Here is a 12,983-nt window from a genome sequence, read left to right as displayed (position 1 = left end):
TTTCCTAACGTGTGTGTTGCTATATTATTAAAAACTGTTAAAATAGCAACAGTTTATTAAACATTAAAATCATTTTGTTATGTTACACATAACCTCAAAATGTAATGTCCAATATATTTCTTAAAGTTCGACAATGGAGCATAAATATCAAGCACACTGTCCTAAAACTGATGAAACACAAGCCGGGAAAAGCACTCTCTTACCCGGCTGCCTACAGCCAGATGACCGTTCCTCTGTTAGGTTATGCGGGGGTGGGGTTTCCAGATCCTTACTCTGTCATTGGTTAATATTTTATTCTGTTGACATGTTTTCTTACTGCAAATGCTTCCGACACCTTCTAGCCAACCCCCCCTTCACGATCTTGGCTGGAGCTGTCAAAACCACGCCTATGGAGCTCTACAATTGGTCCAGAATGCGTAAAATCTGCAATCAAGACGGTTTGGTTCATTAGTGCGGGGATCCAGTGAGAAGGGACATGTAAGACAGTGTGGTCAAGGAACAACCTTCCAATTCTACATCAGTGCTCCCGACTTTCGCATCCTTATTGTGGCTGCTTTACTTTCTGTAGTGGCTTGGACAGAAGGAAAGCTGTAAATCTACACCGAAGTGTCAATGTTGCTCTTTTGAAGGATATTATCACTGTGCTGCAACTGGACATCCTCGACGGTAGTGAAATTTCCTACCAGTCCTCTTCAGCTACTGCGAAACCACCACTGTTTTTCAGTTGTAAGAGGGCGGCAGTCAGTCGGACTTACGCGAGTTACAGGCGCAGTTATTTTAGAATATTATACTTTCATCTGGCTTTTTGGATGCACCGATGAGAGATCCAGTTTTCACAGCGAACGCTATGGCTTATCACCCTTTTCACGCGCACAGGCCGGCCGACTTTCCCATGTCAGCTTTCCTTGCCGCGGCTCAACCCTCGTTCTTTCCAGCGCTCACTTTACCACCGGGTCTCAGTAAACCACTGGCGGATCATGCGCTCTCCGGTGCGGCTGAGGCTGGCTTACACGCGGCGCTTGGACATCACCACCAGGCGGCTCATCTCCGCTCCTTCAAGAGTCTCGAGCCAGAGGAGGACGTTGAAGACGATCCAAAAGTTACATTAGAAGCCAAGGAGCTTTGGGATCAATTCCACAAAATTGGAACCGAAATGGTCATCACTAAATCTGGAAGGTAAGGCTTTTTTTTTTTTTTTTCTTGTATACTTGTATACTTGATCATAAATATGTTTATATATTTCACTTTGAAAATGTTTGGTATATTTCACTATAGAAAGTATAATTTAGTTAGAAATGAAATATTGCTCAATATAAATTATATGTTTTTTTGGGGTGAATCGACGGTCACAAAAGGCTCAATATCTATTTCATGTCAGCATTAGAATAACATTCACATTTTTGTTATTAAGATTATAATTTAGAAACTCATACCTGTTATTTAAGAAAGTTAAGTTAATGTATCTGAACAATGTAAATATTGCTCTACACGAGGCGAACTACTTTTTTAAGAAGGAAAAAAAGATCAGCCATAATTGGCTGTTTTTCTTCTTCTTCTTCTTTTTCATCAATAGGCCTGCCTGAAATATATAAATATAGGATGGATAAAGGGGTAACAATCCCTTTCAGTATAGGCCTAAATACACTTAAAATATTAGAAAATGTTAGCGAGGATATCGTCCCGTACGATTGTGTTAATAGCCTGTTAGCCTTTGCCAAACGACCTAGATATGAAGTATATTTATTTGTGGTTAAAACGGAAACCTAGCGGAACTTCATTTTAAAATGTCTTTAAAACATTAAATAAATATTTTGATGTAGAAATTCGGTCTAGATATGATTCTATCTCTGTTCCGTCCACAGGAGAATGTTTCCTCCGTTTAAAGTACGCGTGAACGGCCTGGACAAAAAAGCCAAGTATATACTTTTGATGGATATTGTTGCGGCAGACGACTGTCGGTACAAATTTCACAACTCTCGATGGATGGTCGCAGGAAAGGCCGATCCGGAGATGCCCAAACGAATGTACATTCACCCGGATAGCCCAGCCACGGGTGAACAGTGGATGGCAAAGCCTGTTGCTTTCCATAAACTCAAACTGACCAACAATATCTCGGATAAACATGGATTTGTAAGTTACATTAATTTTTCAGAAACTGTAGCCTCTGTCTGTATGCAAATGTAATTAGTTTTATTACAGAAACTACTCTGTTTCCTATTATTTCTTATGTATGATTTCTGTTTCCTTATTTCCATTCAGTGGTAGTGTAACATGAAAAGGGGATACTATAGGCTAGTGTATAAAGTTATCTAAGTGATCAAGAAGCAAAGATGATTACGAGATTAAGCAAAGCACAGAGTCTGGACATTTAAGGTGCATTGGATTCCAAACGCGTTTTCAGTGTCTGTCGCTTAAATGAAGCATGAAAGAAGCAGTTGCCTTAACATTAAATGCCACGGGGCAAACTAAGTCCCATGATCGACTGTGTAAACCAAAGATGTGACTTTTTTTTTCTCACTCCCGGCTAAATGGCAGTATATTCCTACCAACATGTAAATCATTTAAATGACATTACAGAATATTGTTTTGTTATAGCTTCCGATTAAATAAATAAATAAAACACTCAATTATCCAAACAACTAAAGGCCTGAACGATCACACCAAAAATCCTACCATTATTATAGTACAAGAAGGCATAAGATGTAGGCTAAGAAACATTTTAATATGAGAAATCTAATCATTTTTTTTTTTTTTTTAGTGTGCATGTATTTCTTTTTAACAGCATTTTGACACCATAGATTATTATTGACGGGATAACTTTTCTATTTTTCAGACCATTCTAAATTCAATGCACAAATACCAGCCCAGGTTTCATATCGTTAGAGCCAACGACATTCTGAAGCTCCCTTACAGCACCTTCAGGACATATGTATTTCCTGAGACCGACTTTATAGCTGTCACTGCATATCAGAATGACAAGGTAAGTTGAGCACTTAAACGCCGTGTTAAATAGGCCATCCTTTTATTTAAAATGTTTTTGGTTGTTTGTTTGTTTGTAATTATCCGTTGTAATATTATTCTTATTATTAGAGCTGAAAGAGAGAAACTACTTGTATCTTGTGTTTTAGATTTCTGTATGTTTTAGAATTAAAAAAAATGTTCATGTTATGGTCATGAAAAGAGTTCAGCTCTGTTGATTATAATTGGGATGACAGCACACTGAGTCTGGTGGCCCTGATCGTACAGTTTACGGGCCAGTTACAATCGATTCGGCCACCGAATAGTCGCTTGTATGTATATTTTGAGATGCTAGCAAAAGCATATATGCTCAACAATCAAATGTGACCCCGAAAAAATGAAAGGCTAGTGCGACTAGGCTACATCACGTGAAGGCACTCTGAATTCGTGTTGAACAAACGAAAGTATCTGAGTTGTTCATTTAACAATTCAATTATAAACATAACTTGATTAAACTGAATTCATAAAACAATTCAACCAGTCGTTGTGGAGATATTAGGACAGTTTTTTATAGCCTACACGATTTAGACTACATGTTTCATAGTTTATTTCACTATACATTCGTTTTTTATAAAACCACGAATTATAGCCTAGTTCCAAAATAAATTAGTGCTATTAATTTGAAATACGGAAAGCATGATAAAATACAATAAATGCATTTTTTTTTACTAGATCACACAATTGAAAATCGATAACAATCCATTCGCAAAAGGGTTCAGAGACACGGGGAATGGAAGAAGAGAAAAAAGGTAGGCTATTATGTCTAAACTCTTGTTTAACCATCGCATATGTAAAATAACACTATGACATGACAGAAATTTAATTTCAGTTTAATTTTCAGAAAACAGTTAGCCCTTCCTTCAATGCGCATGTATGATGATCAGTGCAAAGTGGATCGAGATGGAGGAGATTCGGACGCCTCATCCTGCGAACAAACTACTGGCAGGGATTCAGTTCACTCACCGATTGGATCAGCAACAAGTCCCCTTAAATTCAACAGATCCAGAGGTAAAAACACTAATTTAGTGCACAGTTTCTTATGTGTAGCCTAAAGTAGGCTATTTATTTGTTAACACCAACAAGGCGTTTTTGTTTTTGAATGGAATTTACAACCATGCATTGGATTAATATATTTTAATGTGTATCATGTAGAATTCAATATTTTTATAATTTGGTTTCTTCTGTGGAGGGTTGATAAACTTTTCGCTGCTGCTGCTGAACGAGCAACTATTTAAAGCCACTGATAGAGAATGAACTGATGAATATGTTTACAGTGCCAATATGTTTAGTCAGTTGCCTGTTGTTTAGTTACTGTCAGTTTTCAACTGTCTTGCTCAAAATGCATTGCTTTCAGCAGAATATATTAATTTTCAATAGATACATGGCATACCTTTGAAGATTGAAGAACCATTGAAGATGCTGCACGTTATAAATTATATAAAATGAATAAATAACTGAAATTTATAAAATAAGATTGAATCAAATGAATAAAAACTGCCTACATATAAATATAAAGTAACTGCAACAGCTGCTTTGTAACTACTTGTGAAATAGTTACTGCCAGGTTGACCCAGTAAAGGAATGCTGTAGCCTAATTGTATGTGCAATTAGCTACATACACTATAAATATGCACAGCATTGTTCTATAATTTCTGATTACTTAGTCAGTTATTTTAAATGGCATTTGACAAATTACATGCTAAAATCATTTTAAAAGAGCCCAGAAGATGGGACTGTTTACCATAAAAACATTTCAATACATTTAATCTTTATGAGAGTTCTTAGCCTTTATCTATTGTCATACATTTTACCATTTTGTGGTGTTTAATAACAAATTAAGAAATAAATCTCACTTAAAGGGATAGTTCACCCAAAAATGAAAATTCTGTCATCATTTACTCACCCTCAAGTTGTTCTAAACCTGTATGAGTTTCTTTGTTCTGTTGAACACAGAAGAGGATATTTTGAAGAATGTTGGTAACCAAGCAGTTTCTGGTCCCCATGCCTTCCTTTTTTTTTCCATACTATGGAAGTCGACGGGGACTAGCAACTGTGTGGTTACCAGTGTTCTTCAAAATATCTTCTTTTGTGTAGAAATTCGTACAGGTTTAAAACAACATGAGGGTGAGTAAATGATGACAGAATTTTCATTTTTATGTGAACTATCCCTTTAAAATATGACCTGTCCATGTTTTAGTGCAAAATATGAACTGTGCTTCCCGAAATTTAACTGAATTTTTATTATTTTGTCTTTTAATTTAGCTTAAACCATTTTATGACTAATTTACAGATGGAATGATGACTTCTGTATTATGATGTTTGCTGAAGGATATTTGTCATTTTGGTTAGTAAATTAAAATGTGTGATTATTGTCAACGTGTTTACATGTTGTGAAATTTTTGAGAATAGGATCAGTTGCTAAGAGTTATTAGCCCTCAGGGCACGTCATGATATTTAAACTAAGTGCAGTAGATATAGAGAATATCTCATGCACATGCTTTGGTTCTGCCAATTTGTCATCTGAGTTTCATCACGATTAATTAGGAGCTCATTACATTTTTCCTTCAAACTATCCAAATCTCAAACGTTTCATGAAGTCACGCTCATTGTGCCATGGATGAAAACAGAGGAAGTAGTTATCATGGAAAACATTTCATCCATCCTTGTGTAATCACAGTGAGATGTGATTAAACAGATGCAAGTTGGTGTGTTTTTTAGGGAGTCAAAATTACAAAATGAATGTATTAAAGGAAAAATTTATTTGTTTTTATCAAACGAAATTAAATCTGATGTGCTTAAAATATTTGTATCTTCCAGATGACAAAAACTGCAATGAAAGCGACAACGAACTTGACCAACACGATGATGGAATGATCAGAGACAATAGTCCAGATCAGAGACCACGATCACCATTCAGCCCACGTTGCGAGGATAGAGTCAAGGACAGATCTAACCAAGAAAAGAAAGGGGACTTCTCAGATTCGAGGAAAGAGAATGATTCTTTCTTCAGCATCAGAAACATGGAGAAGGACAAACTGGACAGCAGGAATTTGAAAGAATCAGATACCTCCAAAAAGGATGCAGACTCTGTGGGCCTGAGCACAGTCAAAGATGGCTTTTCCCCTCTGATGGTTCAAACAGAGAGCCCATCGCATTTCAGCGCAGGTCACTTGCAAAGTCTAGCACTCTCTGGTTTACACAATCAACATTTCTTTAACCCACTGAGTACAGGACAACCACTCTTATTTCACCCCGGGCAGTTTGCTATGACTCCTAGTGCTTTCTCAACCATGGGCATGGGACATTTGTTAGCCTCAATGTCTGGAGCAAGTGGAATGGAGAATGGCAGCCTCTCCTCTCAGAGTACCAGTTCACCCAACCCTTTCCCATTCCACTTATCACAACATATGCTTGCATCTCAGGTATGATGATTATTTATGACTATAGCCTTAATGTAAAACCTATTTCTAAATATTTGCCAACAGTATCTCCAGATATTATAACATCATTCCCAAGATACAATATTTAGTTGTTCTTGTAGTAGTTCTTGTACTTTATCTGTTGTAGTCTAAATCTATATTTTATGCCATCCTTTTACATGTCTAAACAGTTTCATCAGTTCTGTTAAACAATGTAGGCTATAGATGAATTTTGAATCAGTCCTACATAAGGGAAATTGGTGTTTATGCTTGGAGACAGATTTTTTTCATTATTATATCACGCAGTAAACGAATGCAGATCTTTGCTCAGCCATGTTCATTTGAATTTGCTTCATGCGATAGCAACACAATTGGCTACAATGTACTAACTGTAATTGTATTTCTTAAGCTGAATTTATGTTTTTATTTTGGTCTGACAATTAGTTAAAATAGCTTGTTGTTTGTTTTACATTTAGGGTATCTCCATGCCACCGTTCGGTGGACTGCTACCCTACCCGTACACGTACATGGCGGCTGCAGCTGCAGCGGCCTCTGCTCTCCCCGCCAGTAATGCCGCGTCCGCTCTCGGCCGGAACCCCTTTCTCAGCAGCACGCGGCCAAGGTTGCGATTCAGCCCCTATCAGATCCCCGTGTCTATTCCTCAAAGCTCCGGTCTGCTCACCACCGGAATATCAAGCACTCTGAGCGCGGAGTCAGAGTCATCGAAATCAGGCAGCAGGGAGAGCAGTCCCATTTCAGAGCACCACAGCCATAAAACCGGAAGCGGCCAGAATACAAGATCTCCCAAATCTTCAGGGAAGGATTCCATTAACGAACTGCAGAATATACAAAGATTAGTCAGCGGACTGGAGAAACACAGAGACGTGTCACCCCGTAGCGATTCACCAAAGTGACCCCATGAATACAACCAATGACTCTTTATTGCATAACAATGCTTCAATGAAAAAAAAAAAGAAAAAGAAAAAAGGAGAAAAAAGGTTAGAGTTTGTCGGTTGAAGTTATGGCTCAGACAGTGGAACATCTCCTATCATCTCTAGGCTATCACAGGCCCCATACCTGGAATTCGACGAGAACTGTAGCAAATGTTACGCCCCTTTCGGATCTACAAAGCATGCTGATTTCGTTCATCCTTAATTTGGCGATGAATATATGAAAATTCCCTGGACTGTTCTTTAGCTATTTAAATGGGGTTGCCCATTTTGAGCTCACACATTTCAGTGTATTTTGAAAAAGGACTGTAAACGCAACAATCTCTGACAACATCTGAAGATGCTAAACGTTTAAGTTGCCTATGTCTGGGACCTGTTTTTCTAATTATTTATAATAATAAAAGTAACACATATGTAAATAAGGTTAATGGACTGAAGGAGACAGATTTTAATTTATTCAAAACTGTACATTGGTGTGTAAATACTATTAGGTCTCGATTTGTTACATTTATATATATTTTCCCATTTACAGATATGAACATTAGCGCTTGATAGCAGGAAACCGAATGTGATGTTTGTGATATCCTGCCAGAAGTAAAGGAAAAGCCACTGTACATCTAAATCTCTGATGACACATTTTTTTTTTTTTTTTTTTCATTTGTAGCTAAATTCAACAAAAGGTGTTTAAATTTAACGATGGTCCATAAGCAGGGACAACTCAGGTTTCTTTCTAATCTTGCATTGAGAAGGTCATTGTGTAGTTTCTCTTATGAGAGCTATCTGTTTAAACATCTCGGTGCTGGATTTTCGGGTAAATGAGCGATTTTGTTGCATTCTCTCAGTTAAATAAAACGAAAGTGTTCATTTAGTCTTTTGTATTACTTCATTTAACCTATGTAAATATAAGACTGTATATTTCTGTAAATATGTTTTCGTGTAAATAAGACTGTTACAAGTATTAGCTTACGTTTTATTTTCTATATACGTCAGTGTTATTGCCTTTTTAGGTAAGATGCGTGAATCTTGCAGCTTTTTGCCTTGCGTGTTCCTGGGATTCAAACATTAATTTAACTGTATTTGTGAGTTGAGATCAAGTACATCATTTAATTTAATCTAACAATGTCGTCGTGCTTATATAAAATACATTAATATAGTTAAACTGGTACGTTCTGCAGTTACCTGCAGCTAAATCTGATGTAGCTGCGCCATCTGTTGATCGCCGGGATGTAGGCCTAGCCTAGTTTATTGACAATGTTATGACAAATAATTGGTCTCAGTCACTGCGATATAATAATGAATAGGCTAATGACTTCTGATAGACATTGGCAATATCTTCAGAAATCTTTCTGTGTTCACCATAATTTGTTCACCAACTTGAAAAAGCACATTTGTATGCTATTTGCACCGACTTGCTCTGTGCTTGTTACAATGTGTTGTTTGTTCTGTGCGGGACTTTTCTTAGGTGTCGGTCGTTAATATAGCTACACTCATCTTGTCTTCACCTGTTATATCTTTGTACCATTATGCCCGGGGTTGGGGGAGGATAGGGAGTCGAGAAAAGTGTCACCGTCCTGGTGGAAGGGTTAATCGCCTCGGCAGGGACGCCTCACAGCCTCAGCAGCAGACAGTCCTTTGTTCACAATCCGGCGCCTGTCGCCTGCCTGCCGGCCACACAGCCTCTGCACACCCGCGCACAATGGCCGACGGGATCTCCAGAGTCCTGGCTGGTAATTAGAGAGCCCCCTCGCCTCTTTTCTTCTCTTTCTAAAACCATAATCACAAAACTCGTTTTATTGAGAGCCTATTGTTAAATTCTGTTGCGTCCAATTAACAGAGCCAAATTCTCGACCTTGTCTACTCTCATGGAGAAAAAAAAAATGTTTGTCTAAAACAATTAGTCAATGACTGATCACTTGGCTCCAATAGCCGCCTCAGAATGAGTCCCAAACAACTGAAGAATGAGCGCATGTCTAACCCTCTGGGCCCTTCAAACGGCGGATTCTAGTGCTTTAAACACAGTTAGTTACACATATTAAACGTGCGCAAATGCTAGTAAAACAGTGTGTATTTACAGAAGTCAAGAGAAAATTATAATAATTATCATTCTTGTTGTAGTGTGATTTTTGAATTATAGGCCGCTATGCCTACAGGCTATAACCTAGCCTATGTGTGTGTGTTTATATATATATATATATATATATATATATATATATATATATATATATATATATATATATATATATATATATATATATATCGGACTGTGAACTGACAATTCAAAAGCCTAGTCCGACTGCCATTAACTAGCATGTAGTTTTATCTAGGCTACATATCAAAAAATATATCATAAAAAAATTAAATGTTTTGAAAACGTTTTCTTAGCTGCGCTAAGACAACTGGGGTTGCACAAGTTTTCTTGTTAATGAAACAAGACAATTAATCAAACATTCAATTAATGACAGAAATGAATTCCTTGCAAATGCTAAAACATTTGGTGACCATAAACTCTGAATAGTTGTTTTCTTGGTGGGTGCTTCTTCTGTTGCTTCCAGCAGAGAGATACAAATTAAAGCAGCATTGCTGTAGGCTGTATTAGGCCCTACTGATAACCAACGAGGGGAAAGTCAGTATGTCGCAATATAATTTAAATAGTCTGAAGAAGCCTAACAGTTGATTCTTTTCCGAATCTTTGATGACTGCAATTTATTGGGCTTGAGACACTTGTATCACCCAGATTGGATGCATGACATGTCACTCTTATAACTGAAGTTTTTGTTATTGCCCTTTTCAAGTTCACATCGCCCTCTGCTGGTAAATAATGTAATGTGTGAGCCCATCATTTCTTTGAGAGGTGTGTATTGAATTTATAATCTGATTTTGAACAGAAGTTGATTTTATTTTTGCATCAAAATGCGGGTATACCACTGAATAATAATAATAATAATAATAATAATAATAATAATAAAAAATGCCATTTTTGACTCTTCATACATTGATGTTTCAATGACTGAACTGCTGGTCAAGTCAAACTGATTTATTGTCATGCTATACTAAACAGTGTTTAGCAAGGAATTAATCAGTTACAACATGACATTCACGGAGTTCAATTTTTTAAAAATAATTTCTGTCAGTATTGCGCAAACTAAATTGATTTTGGTACCTTTATATACAGTCAGCATCTTAAAGATGTTTTAAACGCATAACAATTTCAGTCTTCTGATTCAGGATGTCAGCTCTGCCTGGATATTAAGATCTGCTAGCTTCAAACATTGTATTCGGTTGAGGTTACAGTGTCTGAGTTCATTCGAGTCATGAAATGTAAACTTAACCCTGTGTTATACCTCCCTGTCTGTTTATTACACCAGACTTTTTAGTGTAACTCTTAAGGAGTGATGAAATATTTTACTAAATCAAGGCATTCACTATGTCTGGAAAGGAAAACATAGGTTATGCATTGTTTTGGTGTTGTCTTTGTTTAAGACTGAAATTATAACAGACACTGAGCGACCGCACTAATGCACTAACAACTTGGATGAAACAAGGAAACATGTCAGTCTCACCTGATCAAATTTTAAACTTGAAGATGGCATTGACAATGATAGTGTACTTGTCTTCTGACAGTTCATGAAGGCCAAAAAAAAAAAAAAATTGAGAGGAAGTGGATTTTTTAGGGGACTTCATCACTTTAAAATGTATACATTCCAAACAGAATAAAAAAAAGAAAAATAATTCACAGACAAAAACATTTTCATTTAAATATTAACTAATGATAGGATCTGCAGTGCTTATTAAATTAAAATAAAATGCAGTTCATACAAGACAATGACTTTATTACACTTTAATAAACTTCTTTGATGAACGTGTTCAGTTTTTTTTTTTTCTTTTTTTCTTTTTTTTCATGAGGGGTCTTAAATGTTTAGGTGATGCTGCTAGCAGGAAACTGTAATAAAGAAAGGAAAATGTCATTAAAAGATCTTTTACTGTTGTTTCCTTAAAGAAAATAACCAGTTTTGTTTTGAGTCAATGTAACCAATATGTAGGAAGTAATTTTGTTGTTAGAATATCCATAAAACAAGAAATGATATCAAACAGAGGACCCAAACAATCACGACTATGTGTCCTGTATAAAGGTCAGATTAGTTCAGGTCAAACGGAGTAACTCCAATAGTTTATATATTACTTTTACTTGACAGTTATACCATTTTAGTCATCAGAGTATGAGTCATTATAGCAGGAGTCATTAATTAAACCAAAATTTTTATCAAGTTAGTTTTTTTTAATGTATGAAACCAACATGAATACAATGATAACATATGTAATGTCTTGCCATTTTGGGCTTCTTTTTTTTGACCCAAGATTTTTCAGTTTCTCTGACATGCTTTTTGTTATTGACCATTACACAAATGTTATAGATTTAGTTTCAAAACTGAAAAAAGCCTTCCGTCTTGATGAATATTATTTTAGATTAGCTAATTCAAATGTTGCAGGAAATCCCAGGCAAAAGCGCTCCAGGAAGTGGAGAATTACTGCGATCACAAACCTGGCCCAATGCCACATCGCCCTTGAAGAAGGCACCTTGACCAGTTCACTCTGAGACAGGCAACTGAAGTGTATTAAAGGTGCTTTTGGATGAAATTTATCTGCTATAGAGGCAGTAACTGCAAAGTAAACCTTACCTGGGACATCAGGCTTACCTTTATCTAACCTTTTAAACAAAAGCAGCAATGTAATTTTGAAAAACTACAAACATCTTTTCTGTAGTGCTGCTCAAAAACAACTGTTTTGCTTGGCATTATATTGTAACAGTTCATTTTGTGCCAAGGAACCCACCAACTCCAATTATTGTACTGGGGGTTCACACAAGAGCCTCCATTTCCCTTTGCCATGTGTGGGAACCTTTTAGCATCTAAACCTTTGCCAGCATCGGTTCTGAGTTTCCTCAGCGCCACCTTGGTGAACAGCATGATCAAAAGCAAAGCTAATGTCAAGGCACCCTCCCCCAGTCCCCTGTAATCATTCCCACAATATTGTGGGCAGCCAAACCACGCGTGCTTTGTGTCTGTCATTAATGGACATGTGTTCCATATAAAATAAACCTGACTCACAATAGCCTGCCACTGAACCTTACTGCTAGTTGCGTGACAGAGGAGAGACTGTCTCCATGTGGATCCATTATTGCAATGTTGTGATGCTAATGTTCAAGTAACAGTTTAAAGAGCAAGGGAGCTAAAAGGGGGAAAGGGCAAAGGAAGAGTGGAGGTATGGTTCAAGACACTGAGCTGAGAGAGTTTCAGGTAATTTGAACTCTTTAAAAACTTTCATTTACACACACTTTACATATACTAAGAAAGAGACAAAATTAATAGCTTTAGTATGGTATTTTCTGGGTTCAGTAGAAGATAAACTCAATCAACGGCATTTTTTGCAAAACGATTTTCTTAAAAGAAAAAGTATGGGTTACAATGAAGCACTTAAAATGGAAGTGAATGGGGCCAATCCATAAATGTTAAAATGGTTACTATTTAAATAGTATAGCCACAAGATGTAATTTTTCACAGTTTAAATTCACATTTCGGCTTTTAAATCCACTATAAAA

The 12,983-nt window shown here is 36.7% G+C and overlaps 1 protein-coding gene across 2 annotated transcripts; it reads left to right on the top strand.

Annotated features, from left to right (window-relative positions):
* Positions 1-225: 225 nt before the first annotated feature.
* On the top strand, positions 226-8,255 carry tbx2a (T-box transcription factor 2a). Of its 2 annotated transcripts, none has more exons than XM_048189976.1 (7): positions 226-1,176; positions 1,863-2,130; positions 2,834-2,980; positions 3,691-3,767; positions 3,848-4,026; positions 5,836-6,440; positions 6,914-8,255. In XM_048189976.1, exons 1-7 carry the CDS (start codon positions 818-820, stop codon positions 7,349-7,351), a joined length of 2,073 nt encoding a protein of 690 aa, XP_048045933.1. In that variant the 5' UTR covers positions 226-817; the 3' UTR covers positions 7,352-8,255. The 2 variants fall into 2 exon arrangements, with proteins under 2 accessions (XP_048045933.1, XP_048045934.1); XM_048189977.1 differs by having other exon boundaries at positions 228-1,176; positions 3,860-4,026.
* Positions 8,256-12,983: the final 4,728 nt, after the last annotated feature.

The sequence above is a fragment of the Megalobrama amblycephala genome, linkage group LG4 (genome assembly GCF_018812025.1).
Source record: "Megalobrama amblycephala isolate DHTTF-2021 linkage group LG4, ASM1881202v1, whole genome shotgun sequence".
Lineage (NCBI taxonomy): Eukaryota > Metazoa > Chordata > Actinopteri > Cypriniformes > Xenocyprididae > Megalobrama > Megalobrama amblycephala.
The sequence above is the reverse complement of the archived record's forward strand: the minus strand, read 5'-3'. Positions and strand labels throughout refer to the sequence as shown.